The sequence below is a fragment of the Sus scrofa genome, chromosome 13 (genome assembly GCF_054392235.1).
Source record: "Sus scrofa isolate SSC_HxYL_T2T_F1_AM1 chromosome 13, Sscrofa_HxYL_maternal_Yorkshire_Landrace_v2.0, whole genome shotgun sequence".
In the NCBI taxonomy this organism is placed as follows: domain Eukaryota; kingdom Metazoa; phylum Chordata; class Mammalia; order Artiodactyla; family Suidae; genus Sus; species Sus scrofa.
This window is the reverse complement of record NC_139395.1, coordinates 76,112,760-76,133,223: the sequence shown is the minus strand read 5'-3', so window position 1 is coordinate 76,133,223 and position 20,464 is coordinate 76,112,760. Positions and strand designations below refer to the sequence as shown.

Genomic DNA, 20,464 nt, shown 5'->3' with positions numbered 1-20,464 from the left:
CACTGCTCAGTGTGAATGCTTTTCAGAAATGTGGGGGTTTTCCAAGGACATGACCCTGTGGGGAGGGAAAAATGAAAGCATCCTGGGGCCAGGTGGCTGGTAGGACCTGAGAACCATGTTACTGTGAACCCGAACCACTCCAGGTGAAAAGCTTAAATGAAAAGCAAGTTGAAGGGTAAAATCCAATGGGAATTCTAGCACCGAATGTGGCAGGGGAGCTGAGGAGCAGTAATACCTGATGAGCTAAGATGTAGATGTTGTGGCCCACGTTCCTGGGGGAGGCAGCTCCATCCTCACCATTCTCTCCATCCTCAAACTCCACCTCACCTTGCATGTAGGCTTTCTTGATCACTTCCACCTGCAAGAAGGGCCAAGGGCACAGAGCTCCTGTTTCAAGGAAGACCCAGCCAGGGCTGGCAGTGATAGCATGCACACTATGAGTCTCCCCTCCTGGGGCAGACATGGCTCATCAAGCTCAGCACGTTTTCCCACCCAGAGTGGACACAGCCTCAGAATCCTTCTCAACATGAGCACAGGCAGTCACTGCCAATCACTCTCCTCTAACGTGACAAGGGAAAGCCAGGTGCTCTGCCCTAGGCCAAGAGATATGCTGTGGCTGGTTCATGAAAGGGATAGTGGCTATAAAAATCTCCCCAAACAATATGATATGAAGGCTAGAAGCCAGGCTTTCCCTCTCTCTCCATTTCCTTCTGCCAACTCTCCCCACCTCCTCTACCTTTGCCATTTCAGGCCAAACTAAAACAAAAGCCATTCACCTTTAGGAATAGCTGATAAAACTGTTTGCTGACTCCAAATTGTTCCCTGTCCCCCACGGCCTACTCCATGAACAAGGGACATCTACCAGCCCTTTGCTAGGTGCCAAGCACTGTGCTTAGTCTTTTAGTTATTCTAGAAAATTTTAATGCTGAGAAGCATTTTATGAAGTGTCAAAGATTCACCTTGATTGTAGATGAGGAAGCAGAGAGATGAGGGGCATCCCCAGGTTCAGTGAGCTGAGCTTTAACCTTGACCGTCCTGTGCCAAGAACACACTTTCCAGAGCAGTTCTGAGCTTTGCCTTCCTGCCTCCCTCTACCACCACCCCTGCCACCTCAGCTCCCCAGGAACAGGGTTGGCTCTGCCCTTTTCTCAGTCCCTCCCCGGAGCCCAACACAACACCCTGGACAAAGCAGGGCCTGGCCAATATTTATCAAATGAACATATCATTCAAGATTTAATCATTCAAAGAATAAGAACACAATGCCTTTGACCCTGAACTTGTACCAAAAATTAATCACTTTCTTTGATGATTCAGAAGGCATTTCCGCCTCCCGCACTGCCACAGGGCCATTACTCTGAACTGTTTCTCATTATTCAAGACCAAGCATGCAGAGGGAGAAATATTTCTGTACTGACACCAGGTTAGGGCCTGGAAATTATTCTGGAGACAATACCCTCACTCTCTGAGCATGTCTTCTCACTGGTTTTCTAAAAATACCCTCAACAGGAGTTCAGATAGTAGCTCAGCGGAAATGAATCTGACTAGCATTCATGAGGACGTGGGTTTGATCCCTGGCCTTGCTCAGTGGGTTAAGGATTTGGCGTTGCCATGAGCTGTGGTATAGATCACAGACACGGCTCGGATCCCAAGTTGCTGTGGCTGTGGTGTAGGCCAGCAGCTATAGCTCCGATTTGACCCCTAGCCTGGGAACCGCCATATGCCTTGGGTGAGGCCCTAAAAAGACAAAAAAAAAAAAAAAAAAGAAAGAAAAAGAAAGCCAAAAGACATGTTACACGGAATGTGGGGGCCTATACAGACACACATGTGTGCACACGCATATGTGCACATGTGTTCAGACATTACAGCATCTCTGCTGTGGGCATTCTTCAAACTGTGTTTGTTCCAGGAAGCCAGTGATCAGAGAATGAAGCTCTTCAACCACAAGGGGGCGGCCCCAGAGCCCTGGGTGTTGCAGGGTGGGTTAAGCTCTGGATTGATGGGAAGTGGAGTGGGGTCTCTGCAAAGTCACTGCCCTCCCTACTCAAGAATGACCCATCCCAGTCTCCCACCTCTCCTACCCCGCTCCAGTTACATAAGCTGTTACGTAAACTCGAAGAGGACTTCCATCTCAGGCTGAGAACTCACTCCTGACCTCAGAGATCAAAGAGCCGGGTTCGCTGTTAACTTTATTTAAGGGAACACATAAAGGGACTTCAGCCTGGCTCTCAGTGCACACTGGGTCACCAGGCGGCAGGAAAGTTTTAGTGCTCTCATTTAGATCTGTCAGTTACAGTCTATGTGTGTGGGAAAAAGTCCAAATAGAGAGCTCCATGCTCAGCCCTGAGAGCTGCTGTCTCACAGTTTGCAGCTCTGACTCCCAGCCTGGAAGTCACAGCCCATTGTGAATATCACCCCCAAAATAAACAAGATTGTGTTGTCTTTAAAAACAACAACAACAACAACAAAAAACAAACCCAGATTGGCATATGCACACTGAGGTATAGGGAATGACTGGCCAATGGGGACCTGCTGTATAGCACAGGGAGCTCTACCCAGCATTCCATGATAATCTATGTGGAAAAAGATTCTGAGAGAGAATGGATATGTGTGTATGTATGCCTGGGTCACTTTGTTGAAAAACAAAACACTGGCACCTACAACCTGCCCCAACATTCTTCTGTTGCCCAGACTATTGGCACCCAGAAGAGATGTGAGTTCTTGAGTCCAGGACAAAGACATGGCACAAAGCAGAAGAGAATGAGGAGTTAGTTAGAAGATGCACTGCGTTCTTGAAGGGTTTACCATGTGTGGGCACAGTGCTTGGGGCCCAGCGGGAACTGTATGGTCTAGGCTTCAGTGCTACCCCCTCTGGACTAGGTGATACCATTGTCTTCCTTTTAGGGAAGAGGAAAGAGCCACTCAGAGAGTTCAAGGGCCTGGCCAAGGTGACCCAGAAAGGGGCAGGGCTGTGGACATGAAGCCCAGTCCACCAGGCTCTTGGACACTCCCTGCACGACCTCCCATGAGGGAGAGAGGCCAGGGAGGCTCACTTATGGCTGAGCTGAAGGCAGAGGACGCTGACTCAGGGCAGGGCTCACCACCCTGCCCAATCACGGAACCCTGCCCAAATCACAACCCAATGTTGTATTTGTACTCCTGATGGCTGGCCTTGAAAAAAAAGCTGGAGAAAGCAGACACCCCGCTTAGCCACAAATGCAGCTGGGATGAGACTGGACACTCAGGCTGGAGCTCAGCCATCCAACTCACCAGTTCTTTCGGCCTCATGTTATAAAGTATCCGCTCGGCATTTTCACTGTCATGCCTGCTCTCCATGATGGCCAGGAGCAACTTCGAAGCGTTGTTCTAATCGGAGACACAAGGGGAGGAAGAAATGGAAAGGGCTGCGTAGGGCACCTGCCCCGATCATGGGCCTGCTGAGCAGGAGCTGCATCCCGGCTACAGAGACAGACATGCCGCCCCATGGGAGAGCCTAGGGTCAAGTACCTCAAAACCCATGGCACCCAAGAGAGAGTGTGCTGCTTCAGACCCCAAAACACATCTGCAGCATCTGATTGGGGGTCAAAGAGGCACATATTTGTTTGGGCCCAGTGTCTCCCTATGTCACCTGGTACAAGTCCTAGTGGACATAAGACATTGAAACATAAGGGCTTGTGGGTACGCTGGGACCCTCATGAAGACAGTGGTCAGGAAGCACCTGATACAAAGACCCAAGGTGCCTTCGGGGAGCAGGAGAATGCTTATAAACACTGTTGTTCAGCCTTGCAGGCCACAGAAGGGCAGGCAATTAAGCTAACTTCTCCCTATCTTAAAATAGCACTATCAGCTCCCATAACCCCTAATATTATCAAGAGAGTAGAGCTGACATTAGTTAACAAAAGTGATCCAATGGGGCATCATATGCCTCCCAGACCATAATTTCCCATTAGATCTAAAGTTCATTCTGTACTTCTTGGCATGAGCTCATTCTGGGTCCCAAGCCTATAATACTCTGTACGCTTCTTTGCATGTAAGACTAGCAAGTTGTTTTGGTGAGAGGGCACAGTGTTTTTCTTCCTTCCCAAGCACAGATCAGAGCAGTTCAGTCATGTGGTTGTGCTATCAAAAAGTGGCTTTCCACCGGACAGAAATTTCTATAATAACCTACAGGTTGCTGGATTAGATGAAAAAGCCACTGACATGCTGACCCAGAGCACATGAAATCCTCAATTTATTTCAAGCTCTCATCATATAAATACTGATAAATGGTAGCCAGGGACGTGAGCTTGTATGAGCTTGTGGAGTCAAGTTGATTCTCCAACATGATTTGTTAAATGAGTCAAAAATAGCCCCCCAAAAAAATCCATTTAAACTATACACCAAAACCAACAATTAGCTTGGACCCTCAGTATGAAATACTAAAATGAAAATAAAAATAACTGTGTGATTCTTGTGCGCTTCGGTGTTACCACCTTCCTAATGACCTTTCTTTCCTCTGGCACCACAGATGCCATAAATAAAGATCAGCTTTTCAGTGAAACGCTGTAGTTCCAGGCTTTCCTGTGACAGTGACAAAGTACCCAGGGCCACGTCTGGGGGTGAGATAGAGGGCAGAGCTTAACATGCCTGAACAGGGGCACAGTTAAAAAGGAAAAATTTTCAGGGAGGCTAACATGTTTCAAAATACCCTTTAGATGCCAGGATGGGTTTGCAAGTTCAATTCCAGAATTCAATCTTTGGACCCTTAGAGAATCTTTGGAACCCCTAAATAGGAGTAAGCATTTTCTATTAGTTTGTTTTGAATTTTTTTACTTTAAAAAATTACTTTTGGGGGGGTATGCTCAAGAAATCACTATCAGGAGTAGTAGGTATATCAGCTTCTCAAATATCCAAGAGCTTGTAAACCCAGCAGCTTAAGCACCTTGAAGTCACTGCTTTCACCCCATAAAACTATTTTGGTATTAGAGGGAGTCAGCAGGTCAAGGGTGCTTCTCCATCAGTCATCTGTCACCTGCTGTTTGTATGAGATGCAAAGAAACTCATCAGAGGCCTGTAGGCAAGATACTGGCCAGTGTAGCTTTTCTTATTTTAACCCAACATTTATGAACAACCCTTCTGCTAAATCAAAATCACGACAGACCAAGGAGTTCTCTGACAACAACAAAAAAATTTTTTTGGTCTTAGAAAGGTTTACTTGTTCTATTCTCCAAATGGCCCTTTTTCTCAATGGGGAAAAGTGAGAGATCCTAGAGGGAATGAAGTTTTATCATTTTTCTGTCTGTGGTGTTCAGAATCAGGGCTGTTAGGTCTTGGATGCTTTCAAACTTGTTTCTCAGCTTTGAGTGATGAGGTTTCATTCCATGGGACCCGTGAGTTGAAAAGCTGGTATCCTGTCCTAAGACCTTATTTGGAAGGGAAAGACTGCAGTTCTGCATTTTAGAACATGCAACGTGGATCATTCATTTCTTTTAAAGGAACTGCCTTGAACATTTACTTTCACAACAGTGACCATGTCACGTGCAGAGGCAACCCACATAAGGGTTTCCAAGGGCTACTTTCTTTTGCTTTCAATTCCTACTTGCCTTCAGTTCTAGCACAAGATCCATCCTCTTCTTTCCCAGGGGGTTGATGTCATTGAGGATCAGTGCTGTGATGATGTCAATGCCATTGGATTCATGGGTGGCGATGCAATTCTGAGGAAAGAGGCAACCACAGACATTTACCCAAACGCTGGTCATAAATCAGACGTCAAAGGCCAACAGGCTGAACTGCTATTTCAACACAAAGCTTGCCACTCCCAGCAATGTCTCTAGGGGAGAGCTGCAAATTTTCCGTGAGAAAGTGGTAAAAATAAAAGACAGATGAGAATCTCTAGTTTCAGAATTAACAGTAAACAGCAGGAAAGTCCCCATGGGCTCTAACTGATAAATTGGTCATGTGTAATCCAAATAGTGCAGTGGGCTTTTGTTCTTAAGGGAAAATAGGGTGTGTGACTGATTCTGGGTTCTGCGTTGTTTTCCCCTTTAAGGTGTGTTCCATTCTCTCTGCATCACTCGATTTTCGTATTGCACACTTTTGCTCAAGGCCTAAGCTTGGAAAGCAAGTTTCCTATTTAATTCACACAATATCAGAATGAATCACCTTCCCCCAGGTAAGATCCCCATTTGCAGCAGAATCTCCTCCTACTGGAGGGGTCTTTAAGCTCCCTTTAAAAGACCTCCGTTTGGCAGAAAAGCAAACTCGAGGCGACAGGGAAATTCACTTAGATGTCAGAATAAGCCTTTCTCCCCAGCCTGTTGTCATGTTTTGGTTCCTTTTCCCTTTCACTCAGACTGTACCATTTGTCTCACCAGGATACCAGGAGAGGAAAGTGGATCTAACAAAACTCTAGCCTCAGAGTCGTGGACAAGTAAGATCATATTTTTAATGTATAGCAAGTTGTGCCTCTTGTAAGCTGTCCTTCTCCCCTGAGCCAAAGTTCTGGCCTTGCTTCCCTAGTAACATAGCATATATTGTTCCTTCCCTGAATTCTGGGCTTAAAATGGGCCATTTAAGCACTGGCCTAACCACTCCATGCAGGAGAGAGCCGTACTTTGGGTTAAAAATCATACTCATTCTAGCATCAGTGCAAAAATTACAACATCTATAAGACGTCATGGGTAAGTACTGACTCTATTCAAGAAACGATTAGGTTCCAACCGCTCCAAAAATAAACTTGCTGAGAGACCTACGTCAGGACTAAAGGGTCTTTCTCTTCTCTGAATGTCTGTGGTGTCAAAGTCTCAACCATACATTTTCTCCTGTTATTTTCAAGTTGTTTCATGTACACCAAGGTTTTTCTCTCTAGTTAGTTTTAAACTTCCTGCTGTGAAGTAGCCCCTTTTGGAGTCTCTCAATTTTAAATAAAAAATTTTAGTATTTAAAATAGGGCCCAGTCTTCTGGTCTTAGGAACTCCAGCTCTAATATGTATCCCTAGTGAAGTCAGAGTGGGACCATTCACACCACACCAAGCTGGGCATGGAAACCCAGGGCAACCCTTTCAATATCTGCGATTAGGTCATGTCCTGAAACATAATACAACCCGGGACGCCCTCCTCATTGCTGGAAAAACGCCCTCAGTCCTAAGGACTTGCTAGGGCCATAGGTAGGTATCATGTGATTTTTGAATTAGTCACTGTCAACAATTTTTCAAAATGATCAACTTTTTTTTTTTCCCCACCCCAAAATGAGAACAGAATTACCTGGTTCTCATGGCAAGGTCCTTGACAGTATTCAGTCAGACTCTCCAGGGTCTGGTTAATGAGAGCCACGTTCTTTTCATTAATATAGAGTCCGAGGAGACCAAGACCCCCAGTTGTGCTTCCACAAATACAGTCCAAAAACTGCAGTGTCTCACATACCAAATTGTAGTTGGTCTTGTTATTTTGGCAACGTAGGAAGTTCTGCAAGTGGGCAGTGCCCGGGTTGGGGGAGCAAAGGCAGAGAGAAAAGGGAAGAGGTCATTCAGCTCGTCATCTTGATAGCATGGGATACGTGGGTGTCCAGGAACGAGCAGCAATTATGCAGAGAGATGCACCATTGGGCAGAACAGAGTCAGGCCCCATGATGGTCACCCAGAAAGGTGGTCCAGGGCAAGGGCTATGAACACTGTGGCCTGTTCTCTAAAGGGCATTTAAGTGGGAGGCAAGGAGGACAGCACCTCTTGACAACCCACATTAGACTCCTGTAGCCTTTGGAAATTCTCGTTTTGTTCTTTCCCGCTCCAGCCCACCTCCCCACCCTCCATGTAAGTTCAGTCTGTTAACTTTTCCAAGGGCAGTGGTTATGCTTAAAGAGAATAGTGTGGTCTGGATGCTGAATGCCCAGAGCCTAGTACAGACGATAATTCATCACAAAATAAGTCTGACTTAAGCCCACTAATGTGGTGGGAACCTGGTTTATCCTGTTTAGCCATTTCCATCATTACACGAAGGAACAAAAGTGAGTAAATGTGTGTGTGCTTGTGTGTGTGTGTGTACGTATCCTCCAGGTAAGCTTGTAATGTTAATAAGAAGCAAAAGAGCAGGTACTTTCTCAATAAAATAAAACAAGCCACATTCAACCACCTCATAACACAGAACCTATTTTATGGAGAGGATATTTTTTTGGTCACAGACTCAGGGAATTTCTTAATAAGAAAAAAAATTAAATACAAATATTCTTTTGTGCATACTTAATAAAAGTTATACATGTTTACTGAAGAAAATGGGTACTACACAAAAATATAATCAAAAGATAAAACAAATGTAACTTTTGACCTGGTAATTCCACATCTATGCAATACTGACTTCTATTCACAAAGTATTTATTGGACATTCACTAAGCACTGTTTATAATGGGAGAGAACTGGAAACAACCTAAATGCCCATCCATTGGGGAGTAAACAAATTACAGTGTATCAACATCATGTAATATTACAACCTGGAAACACTGAGGTAGGTCCATATGTGGCAATATGGAAAGATTTCTAGGACATACAGTTAAATTAAAAAAAATAAAAAGACAAATAGATAAACATGTATCCAAGGCTTCATCCAAATAGAGAGAAAAATGACAGGGAAGAGACAGTCCGAACCACTAACAGTTCTCTCCGAGTAGAAAAGTAAGAGTGGGGAGAGGGACATTTCTTTTTACCTAAATACTTATTTTTATTTAAACCTTCATTGAAAAAATAGATTCATGTACAAGTAAAACATTTACAGATACACAGATTAGAAGCTGGTAATCAAGTTGGATGCCTGAGTGATCATTAAATTCACCACATCTCTCCCACCCTTAATTAACCTCAGTCGCTTACACTCAAGCCTTCCTCACTGGTCTAAAACCTGACCAATCTTTCAGGTCTGGGTGGGACATGGAGGAAGGACAGACGACTTGAGGCCATGTGGATTTTCACAAGGTGACTAAGGGCCACGAGAAGCCTGGGGAGGGTTCCACAGCCATTTCTGGCTCCAGCCCCTCAGGGAAGATGTCACCTGTTTCAGAGCCTGGCTGAGCTCCTCACCATGTGGGAGAGGAGTATTTAGGAAGAGGGCAGGAGAGGGCCAGGTCTGCCAAGGCTCAAGCTCACAGCGCAGCTCTTGAGGCCCATCTGCCTCTCCAACTCATATGTTATTGTTCCTGCCATTTCCCTCTCTGCTCAGTGACATCATCTCTCCTGCAGCACCCTCTCTGCGTGGCAGCAATGGACTTCTTCCTGCCCTTTAAGCACCCTTCCTTCCCTCATCTCTGGGCCTTCAACCCCACTATTCCCTCTGCCTGTCACCCTCTCCCTGTTGCCAATTTATGAACTCTTCTTCCTTCAGGATGGGGTGTCAAGTCACTTCTTTCAGGAAGCCCTCCCTGACCCACCATACTGACTCCAATGCGACTGGAGCACCCCAACACTTCTCTTATCCTGCCTCATGCGTCATGCTGTGCTTAGAGAGATGTGTGTCGCCTCCACTCAGGGCCATGCTGACAGCCCTGGTGATACGCAGCTGGCACAGGGACTGGCTAGTGCCAGGTGCTTCATAAACACTAGCTGAAACATGTGAATTCACTTGAACGGATGAAGAGGACATGAGAAGTCATCAAGGCTGCCATGTTTCAAAAGGACAGTTCAGCTGCCTTTCTTGAAAGCCTCTCCCAGTTCTCATGGTCTTTGCAGAGCGCCTGGCCAGAATCTCTCCTTTCTAATTCAGACTCATTTTCTTTTGTTCTCTACCAAAAGAGAGGTGCACCACCTGCTAAAGGCCCACAGGGACTCTTTCTACGCACAAGGAATAGAGTTCTCCCTTCATACCTAATCACCCTGTCCAGGCTAGAGAGATTCTGTTCCCTTTGTGGTCTCCCTGGAGGGCCAGGGGATCAAGTCAAGATGGGGTCGATGAAGGAAATCAGAGACTTCAAGTCTGTGCTTAAACAGACTTTAATAGAGAGAGATGAGAATTCCTTAACCTGAGTGAAAGGCAAAGCCAGCCTCTCAGGAGAAAGTTCAAAAGCACAGGGAATGTGCTTCAAAAACAGTCTTTCCCATGTAGTTTCTCACTACTCTGAACAAAGCCTGTGTAAGGCCGCAACTGCCTGTTCAGCAACATCAATCTTGGTGGCTTTCTCTCTACCAAACATTTATCAACAGGAAAGTTAAGGTTATAAATATGACAAGAAGCTTGGGGCAACTTCAATACGCCAGATTCCTTCTCTCTCTGGGCTCATCTGCACTTCCTTATACCAGAGAGCTGTTATTTCTCTCCTCGAGAAAATGTCTTCTTCTTCCACAGATCCACACAAAAATCCTGGCCCAGAGACCCACCATGGGTCCCAGAAAACGGCCAACAGGGTGGCGCTCAGAGCAGCTGAATCCCAAGTAAAACTATCCTTTTGAGAAGTGGATTCCTATAAACATCATCTTGTACCAGAGCAATTTTATTACTACCCCAGTGTATCTGACTTGGGGGGGGGGGGTCTTTAAAGATGACGGCAGCCTTCGTCCATGGAACCATTGGTCCAGATTGCTGAGTGTGCAGCTGGGCCCTCTGTATAGACCCCAGAAACATCCTGCCTCTCAGGGCTTTTGCAGGTGATGGGGGGAAAGTTCTACCACTCTGTAGCTGCTACTCTGAACAAAGCTTTGCTCCCATCTGCTTTACCTCTCTATCTGAGATGTTCAAGCCAAGGATTCTGCATCCCCAACAACAGAGTTTAAATCTACTGGGGTTATGGTACTTTCAAAGGTTGAGTTGTTAAGTTTAAAATATATATATATATATAGAATTGACATATATTTTCTATATACATATGTTTTCTATTATGTATATAGAAATAATACAGTATACTCCCTCTCCTACCAATGCCACCGTTTTCTGCAGAGCAGAGTATTGGAAAATGGCATTTCAGAAGGACTAATTAAAAGGTGCGTCTGCCCACGGAGTTCTTAGGGAATTAGTTCAAAGCAAAGTTCTGCCAAGAACTAAGGTACGAAACAAAAACTGTGCCAATTTCCCAATAAGAAATTGTGAATTTGTACAATGAGAGCCTCACTCTGCTTCTACAGTGGAGGTTGGGTACACTGTGAAGAAGGAAGGTCAAGGGGGCAGACGGAAGGCAGAAGAGGTCCTTGAAACCAGAACCATGCTCAGAAAACAAGCACACCAGCCTTCCCAGACCCAGCGCACTGTGTTGGTCTCCTGCTCTGAACCCACAAAACCCCTAAGATGACATCACTGCAGCACTTGGCACACTGCATGGAAACCTCCATGTGTCAAGAGGCACCTGTCCCCGATTCTCAGCTCTGTGAGGGGAGGGGTGAGGCCTCCATCACCACCCCACCCCCTCCCACTGCACAGGGCACAGAGAAGGTCTCACCAAGATGATGAAATCAACACACACAGGCAGTCTTAAGCTACTTCTTCTTTGGAGCCAAGGCCGGTGGAGACCAGTGACACTGATAGAAGGGGACAGTACAAGGCACTGACCAACACATCAGCCTAGAAATAGCCCCAGCAGCAGGGTAGGACCACCCTACCCTACCCACAGAGACACCACAGTGCAGCTGTAGCCTTTGTGTTCCTACTGGTGGGACAGACTGGCTTCCCACAGCATTGCTCACACTCCCTTGGCCTGTTTCCCCCATGCAGCAGGTGGAAGGGATACAGCCTTCAGACACAGACAGACCAGTCAACGAGACAGGAGCCAGACCCTGGACCTTTGGGTGCTTTGTTCTACCCACTGAGCTAGGCGATCCAAATGCATCTAGGACCAACGTGTTCTGTGTCCAAAGTAGGAATGTTTGAGCAAGAAGCAATCAAAAAGACTGACAGCCAAGATCCCAACTCAGATGTGGATAGGGATCAAGCCAGGAATGTCACCGAAGGAAAAGAGCAGGCAGGGGAGCAGACAAGAAGCCCATGCCCCAGCCTGGCCAAAAGTGGGGTGCAGGGAAATCCCTTCATTTTGAAACATGGGCCAGATCTGGCCAGCTGATGACCTTGGATCTAGATCCTTTTTCAAAGCCCAGATTCTTCTGACCAGTTGCACTGAAAATAAAAATCTGCACAGAAAGTATTAACATTGCAGATCTCACCCACTTCCATTTCATTGTTCTGTCTTACTATTTAAGAATATAAATTCTTACTCAACTTATCCAGGCAGGGATTCTGTGGCAGGATTTAAGTGTGAATGATTTATGGAGGTGGCACCAAATGGTCTGGCTGCAGCTAACATGTCAAAGGCCATAAAATCACCTGCTGGGTAGTGTCAGCAGTACAAATATTTCAAGGCTGCACCTTCCCATTGTGATGTTTGGCCTAGAATTATTATTTTTTTTTTTCAAACTGTCATTATTCAAATAAAACTATGGCTGCCAAGTTATTTATTTGAGGAGGAAACAGTCTACCTTGGAGGAGTTCAGACACACTTTTTTGTTCATCCTCATCCTTTCTAGGCAGAGAGAGGTGTTTTCCCAAACAGTCTGCAAAACCAGGTAAAGGGCCAAGGACCCGGTGCTACAGCAGCTTTTCCTGGGCTGTGATGGCCTCTGCAGATCTGTGTTCACTCACAAGAAAGAATCCATCTCTGGAACCCATCCTTGGCCCTTCCCGACTAGCCTTTGCTGTTGGGGAAACTTTTTGGGAAAGAAAATGCCCTCTGTCTTACTGTAGTGGTTGACAGCACAAACTCTACCACCAGAGTGCGTGGGTTCCAGTCTGAGCTCTGTGCTCCCTAACCAGGTCCTGGGCCTCTCAGCTTCAACTCAGTTTCAACTATGAAACAAGGATATAATAGAGGCAGCATTTAGCATCCAGGATAGTCTAAGTACCCAAAAAACTTAGCCATTGTTATCATCCAACAACAGCAAAAAGTCAACGAAGGATTTCTGGAATAATTAGTTTAACAATTTTTTTTTTTCTTTTTACAGCTGTACCTGTAGCCTATAGAAGTTCCCAGATTAGAGGTCGAATCAGAGCTGTAGCTACCAGCCTATGCCACAGCCATAGCAATGATGGATTGGAACCACATCTGCAACCTACACCACAGCTCACGGCCACGCTGGATCCTCAACCCACTGATCGAGGTCAGGAATCAAACCCACATCCTCATGGACACTATGTTAGGTTCTTAATATACTGACCCACAACAGGAACTCCCTCAACAAATACTTTTGATTGAACATTTGTGTGAAACACCAGAAAGCCATGTCATTAATTCAAACAAGAAATATTTGATTAGAACTTTCTATGCACCACCAGATCTTAGAAGTCTAGTATATTTAGTCATTCACCCCTCCACCCATTCAAGCTTTACCTGTGCATCTATTTATGAAACCATGGCAGCCTACTGGACACTCAGGTATACACACACACACTCAGGCATACACACCCAAGCAACAAATATCTACAGAGTAGGTGGCAACGACATGGGTGAGCATCAGATTTGGTCCCTGTCCCTACGGAGGTGGTGGGGAAGACACGACAGAAGAACACTTCTGGAGCCCAGACGTCGAGAACCATCCTGCGTCCTAAGCTCAAGGAAACAGGCTGCAGGGTTTGGAGCCAAGAGGTCAGAGGGAGCACAGCTGTTGCAAGGAGCCCAATCCTGGCTGGCCCACCCTCACCTGGAGGTCTCGGTTGTGGTTTTCACAGAGCAGCTGCAAGAAGCGCAGGATGGGTTGCATGATGGTGACGACCGCACTCATCTCCAGGTCGTCCTTGGTCTTGTCTGCTGTGGCCTGGGCGCCCTCCCCAGCCTGGTAGTGGTCGTCAGGGTCAGCCTCCCTCCTGAAGGTGGTGAAGGCTTTCCTGGTTGCAGCAGAGGCTTCTAGGAGCTGATCCCGAACCTCCTCCGTTATCTGTGTTGCAGGCTCTTTGGCTAGAATGCAAACATGAGATGGTCAGTGCTGCTGAATCCTCAGGTAAGGCCATCCAGCATACCAGAGACAACGGGCAGGAACCCAAGTTTCAGAATTCTCCAGACAGACTCTCAAAGTTAGCAAAACTACTCAAGAAGTCACCGTCTTCCTCAGTTCTTGAGATTAAAGCCAAGTTGAGCCCCACCAGCTTGTGTGTGGCTTTAGCATTTCACTACATTTGCTCTAGGGTTTAGAGGAAAAGCAGTACAGGGTCTGCCAATCTCACCAACCAAGACTCTGGGCCTCAGCTTTCTCATCTGTTAAATGGGGAAAGTATCAATGAAGCCTTCTTCCAGAAGGTGCCTGAGAGGGTCAACATAATGCTCAGCAAACTGTAATTACTGTTATTATAGTGACAATGGATGGAACCCTTTACTACGCACCAGGGCACCGTGATTAAGCACTTGATGTTATGATCTTACTGAACCCTCGGAGTAAGCCTGGAAGGTAACCAGGCACTAGAGTGAGCAGCAGCATGAGATTCTTCTTTTTTTTTTTTTTTTTTTCCTGCTTTTTAGGGCTGCACCCACGGCATATGGACGTTCCCAGGCTAGGGACTGAATCGGAGCTACAGCTGCTGCCCTACACCATAGCCACAGCAATGCAGGATCTGAGTCACGTCTGCAACCTACACCACAGCTCACGACAATGCCAGATCCTTAACCCACTGAGTGAGGTCAGGGATTGAAACTGCATCCTCATGGATACTAGTAGGGTTCATTACCCCTGAGCCACAATGGGAACTTCAGGAGCATGAGATTCTGCAGTCAGACTGCCTGGGTTCAAATCCTGGCTCTACTGCCTACTAGCTGTACCTCCTTAACAAGTTAATTACCACCCCTATGCCTCAAGTTTTCTCATCTATAAAATGAGGATAATGATTCATCTATTTTATAAAGTTGGCTTGAGTTATAAATGAAGTAGCACATGTAAAGGATTTCGGACAGTGCCTGGTTTATAGAGAGTACTCAGTAAATCTTAGCCATTCTTTTAATGATATTTATCCCCATTCTAAACCAGTGGTTATCAACTAGGGGTGGTTTTAACCCCATTTCCACCCACGGAATGATAGGTAACATGTGTTGTAATTTTAAGTTGTGGGCAGGCTACTGGCATCTACTGGGTCAAGGTCACAACTGCCACTAAATAGCCTACCAGGCATAGGACCGCCAGACAGCAATCAATTCTCCAAATGTCCAATGTGCTGTGGCTGGAAAGCCAGGTCTAAACTTAAAAAATGAGGCTCAGACCTGTCCAAGGTGCCTTGACTCCAACCCTTTTGGGTCTACCCGCTCCCCAGTATTACTTCTCTTCAAGGGAGATAATGGATAAAAAGCTTTATGAACATTTAACTATTTTAGAAAATAAGGGAGAATTATCTGACAAAAGACAATACCCAGTTTTCAAGTGCATATCTTCCTCAACCTTCTCTAACATTAAATAGAAAATAATAAGAAAAGATTCTTAGAGATTTCCTGCCAATAAAACCCTGAGTTTGACCAAGAACAACGTATATTTTAAAAAAAATTTTTTTTTTTCTTTTCCTTTTAAGGGCCACACCTGTGGCATATGGAAGTTCCCAGGCTAGGGGTTGAACTGGAGCTGCAGCTGCTGGCCTACACCACAGCCACAGCAATTCCAGATCCTTAACCCACTGAGTGAGGCCAGGGATCGAACCTGCATCCTCATGGAGACAACATGGGGTTCTTAACCTGCTAAGCCACCATGAGAATGTGTATTAGTTTATTAAACAAAGTACCAAAAATTCCACGCAGGTTATATAGGAAGAATTTAATTCTAACCAGATTGGTTTCTTCTTATGAAAGCCCCAGTCAAAATATAGTTTGGGGTCTAGAACTCATGTAAAAACTAAAGAACAACCAGGGACCCTCTCATGTTCCCAGTCCAGCTGATGGAAGGGCTGCAGGCAGGAGGACATTTACCTTTTTTCCGTGACGGTGCATCCCTCTCTACCTCATCATCCTTCTTTTTATTTCCCAAGTCACTCGTGTTCACGGTCACCGTGGCCTTGATCTCTTGCTGGGCCACTTTCATACGGTCATAGAAGACCTTGAAGAATTTCTCTGACTTCTTATCTTCTGTCAACTGGCAGAAAAAGGAGTGCTGCCAAGGAAAACCCACAGATTTTCAACACATGACACACCAGTGACTGAATCCCACTCAGGACACCAAAAGATCGGAGCCAGACCCCAAACCTCACAAATGGTCTAAGTTTGGACCAAGGAGAAACATCGTTCCACACACTATCAATCTCTGGATACCACACCCTAAACTTTTCTATACGGAGCCTTTAAGGCCAATTGCCAGGTCTTTGCTGAAGCAGTCATACAGGCTTGGGGAGCATCATGCTAAGGGGGTGGCAGGCAGATTTTAGCCAACTAAGCACCAGCCCCTACTCTCATATAAACCAGCTCCATTCACAGTGGAAACAGAAGGTATTTTTGGTGACTGCCAGGCATGTGTTTAAGGACTTCTGTGATCCTTCTTCTTTGCAAAGCCCTGTGAACATGTACTAGTAAGTAAGACCTGCTACCTACCCCACCAGGGCTCCATAGCAGGTTAGGATGACATGCCAGTACGTAAGGCTGAAATGTGTAAGTAAAAGTGCTCCAGAAGCTACACAGACAATTAGACTATAGAAGCTCAGAGCTGGCAAGGATGACATTTTGGGAATGATCCCAAAATCATCATGAAAAAGGTGGTTTTCAAAACAGGTCTTAAAGGGTAGGTAGCGGGTGGTTGGATGAAGACGCTCACAATTAACAGGTAGCTCGCCTCATGGATACACATTTGTTTTTGGACCCACTGCAGGCAATAGTATACATTGTTGATATAAAAACACAATATGGTGTCTCAACTTCATTTATGAGCATTCTCTTTTCACCCCTTTGCAAACACCACGCTGTTGTGAATTATTTACATAAAAATACAATACGGTCAATTTCCAGGAGGAATTAAAACAAAGCTCCAAACAATATATTTGCTTCTCCCAGTTGGATCCTTCTGCCAGTTTCACATCCTCCCCCATTTGGAAAGATGGCACTTCCCTACAGAAGGTAACCCCAGGCTTGCGATCCCAGAAAATACCAAAATCTTACCAGCCTCATGGAGCCCCCTACCTCCTCCATCTCTCAAACCCCTTCCCACACATTGTGCCTGATTTGGCAGTCTTCCACCAACCCAGAAAGCCACCATGTTTCCATGCGCATATATGCAGCTTCTGTCACTGTGACCCTTTTGCTGGCCACTAGTCCATGTGCTGCTCTGACAAAGCCCTTCTTGATCGTGCCCTTTCCTTTCCCTCTCCCTGTGCTTTACCTCTGGTTGCTTCTTAGGTACAACACAGGACCCAGTCTTCTACTTGTACTCCCTGGTTTATCCTTCCCCCTCCAACCACTCCCAAATGCCTGCCTACTCTTGGCTTTATCCATCTGTGTGACCTGGAGTTCTCCAAAACTCCAACTCTAAACCAAGCTTGAGTCTTCAGTGTACTTCACTGCCCTTGACTTCCTTCAACTTTCATTTAGGTTTCTATTTTGTCCATCCAGCCAGCCAGCCTTCCATACATCTGTCCATCTCTCCATCCACAACTTACTGTGCACCTGTCCTGAGGTGGGTAATATGCCCTTTATAAGGAGAAACAATGGGGAACAAAAAGGGGTCGGACCCTACCCTCCACGAAACTGGAGGCCTGGTAAGGAAAAGATGCAGTCATTCAGTAATCACCCTAATGACTTTCACCAAAATAGCCTTTTATCCACTGACTCAAAAGAGTGCTGGCAAGCAGTACTGTGGCAGACATTCTGTGCCACTGGCCTGTTTCCTTGCTTTTCCTGGCTCCTCCCCTGGCTACCATCCCTCATCCTTAAGTCACAGCATTCATGTCATCTCCTCCATGAAGTCACCCCAGATCATCCTACTAACGCAGGAGTCCAGCCCACTGCTTATTCTCACACACCCTGTTTTATTCTTCATAGCAACTGGCCCCTGAAACAACACTGGTATTTACTGTTCACCTACTTACTGTGTGTCTGAGGCAGCGGTGGACACTCTAAGAAGGCAGGTGCCTCCCCTGTATGGTTCACAGCTGTCACCAGAGCACCCAGAGCGGGCTCAGTGCATGAAAGATGTTCTCTAAGTATTTGATGAAAGCAAACACCACTCAACACTTATAGCTACTCTTGACTCCCCAGGCCCCTTCCCTCAGATCCTGCCCAAATTCAGTGGCCATGGCAGAAATAAATCCCTAACATAGGTTAATTCTGGAAAACTGCAAGTTGTTTAAATATGAGAAACAAAGTTCCAACTATTCACCTCTTTGAAACCCAGTGCGACCGCAAACCAACAAAAGGAGATGTGGGGTGGAGAGTGTGTGGGGGGGACCAAGACCTTAGCCCACAGCCACCTAATTACAGTGATCACATCTTTCACCAAGAGTCATCGCACAGCATCTCACCCACACAGGGTCCTGGCGAGGCTGCACCAGAAGGTTACCTTGGTTGCTGCCCCATTAGTCTTCTTATGGCATAAAGACAACTTAAAAAGCATCCATGGAAAACCTGGTCACTCCAGAAAGCAAATGCATTTTAAGGATATAATAAAGAAACAGCCAAAGCTTGCCATCTGTCATCTGGAAGAGTACAACAGTGCACACCCATCACCTGCTACATATGCACTGCTTCATGTTCAGCCAGTTAAGCCAGTGGATGTCACCTGATAGGTTGGGGCAAGAAGGGCTCTGATGAAACAAGAGAAGGGCAAGCGAGTGAGGATTACATGCTTCTATATATGTTTCTGCAATAGCCAGTATATTTCTTTTGCATTATTTATAACAGCCCTCTAACCCTCAAGAGTTTGAAGTTGCATTATAAACAGAATGTGATCAATAAAATGGTCAAGGGGACAGCGACATGAGTAAGCAGAGAAAACTGGAATTAAACAAGGATGATGGCTGGGGGATGGGAGAGGTGGTTCAGGGCAGTTTGATGCTCGGTTCCGAGATACCCAACCATCAAGCTGATACAGGAGGTGACCTCCATTATGCCTCTCAGTGAGAATCAAAAGAAGGAATGGCACTGGTGCCTCAAAAGAAGGAAACATCTCTTAACAGAGGGGTTAGGAGGGCAGGCTTTCCAGGAGGAAAGGGCAAGTTACTCTGCTTCTCTGAACTCATGCGGAAGGGCTGCTAAGGTGCACACTGAGTGCTCAGCACAGCGCCCAGTGAGGGTGCTGGCTCTGCCACCTTACAAGAGCGTCATGTGAAGTCCTCACAGTGAAGGTGTCACCCGAGCAACTAAGTGGTGAGATCTGTGCACAGAGTCAGAGATGGGGCTTTAGCCCCACCGTGAATTAGCGAGTGTTACCTCACTCAGTGGCAACATCTCTGAGATCCCAACTTTCTCCTCTGCGAAGTGGGCGCAATAGCAGGGAGCACCTTCCATGGGTGGGCCTAAGGCCCCAAGGAGACTGTCATGGTAATGCTCACAACAGCCAGGCTGACAGGGTGCCAGGAACTCAGGGTGAGCCTTTGGGTTCATCGCCACACAAAGCCCCTGATGGAGCAGACATTAGTCTTGCTCCTTTTTAAGACCAGGAGACACTTTCAGGTCTTTAAGACAATGTGCATCACGTGTGTAGGACATTATGAGGCCCTTGTGAGAGACCCAGGAGGTGTCACAGCAAAGGGGATGGGGGGTGCTTCAGATGGCCTGACTGAGAAGCTTAGCAAAGACGCTCTGGAAGGAAGATATCTGGTCTCTAGAGGGAAGTTCTGGCACCTCGTACAATAGGAAATGTGAACATGACGCAGCGTGCAGGAACAAAGACCTCCCGACTGGCAGGGAGAGCCTGTGCCTTGGTAGACGCAGGGGCTGAAGATGAGACACAGGGCCCTGTGGTCAGTTCACACACCTGTTCATTCCACCTCCTCTGTTTCTCCGTGCTCACAGGGCCTGGGGTGGGGGGAAGAGGGGCGCCTTCCTCAGGGTTGTTTCCCCAGAAGCAGGTGGGACCTCAAACCAGAGCAGTTGGGACTCCCCCTCCCAGTCCTCAGCCTCTTCATGAGCACTAGTCTTCTTCCCGCCCTGAACCCATTTCAATGAATCGCCCCCACCTCCCCCGCAAAAAACCTACAGCCAATAGTCCTGCAGAGATTGTTTTATTTCTCCAAACTTGTCACTCCACCCACCTGGCAGATTTGAGGCAACCCTTCAAGATAAACCTGGCCCAGAGCAGGGAACACTGGTTGCTAATAAGAGAAATATAAACAGTGGGTGCCTCTGGGGGGTGTGAGTGGTAAGTGACAAAGAGAAATAAGACAGCTTTCTGGAAATGAAGGCAATGTCTTGATCAGGGTGAAGGTTACACAGGTATGGTGGACAGAACGATGACCACCAGGCCTCAAAGGACATCCAGACCCTAATCCCTGAGACTTTCAAATATGTTACCTGACATGGCAATGGGCAACAGAATTGCAGACGGAATTAAGGTTGCTAATCAGTTGGTCTTAGAAGAGGGAG

At 46.3% G+C, this 20,464-nt stretch overlaps 1 protein-coding gene across 8 annotated transcripts in view; it reads right to left on the bottom strand.

Annotated features, from left to right (window-relative positions):
• Positions 1-20,464, bottom strand: part of ITPR1 (inositol 1,4,5-trisphosphate receptor type 1) — a 330,566-nt gene that overhangs the window by 57,364 nt on the left and 252,738 nt on the right. For all 8 annotated transcript variants that reach the window (XM_021069277.2, XM_021069279.2, XM_021069282.2 and 5 more), the window contains 6 exons: positions 15,869-16,049; positions 13,632-13,885; positions 7,240-7,440; positions 5,580-5,690; positions 3,268-3,363; positions 236-358 (listed from right to left, as the gene is read on the bottom strand). In XM_021069277.2, coding sequence (XP_020924936.2) covers positions 236-358; positions 3,268-3,363; positions 5,580-5,690; positions 7,240-7,440; positions 13,632-13,885; positions 15,869-16,049 — 966 coding nt within the window. The remainder of the gene's footprint in view (positions 1-235; positions 359-3,267; positions 3,364-5,579; positions 5,691-7,239; positions 7,441-13,631; positions 13,886-15,868; positions 16,050-20,464) is intronic.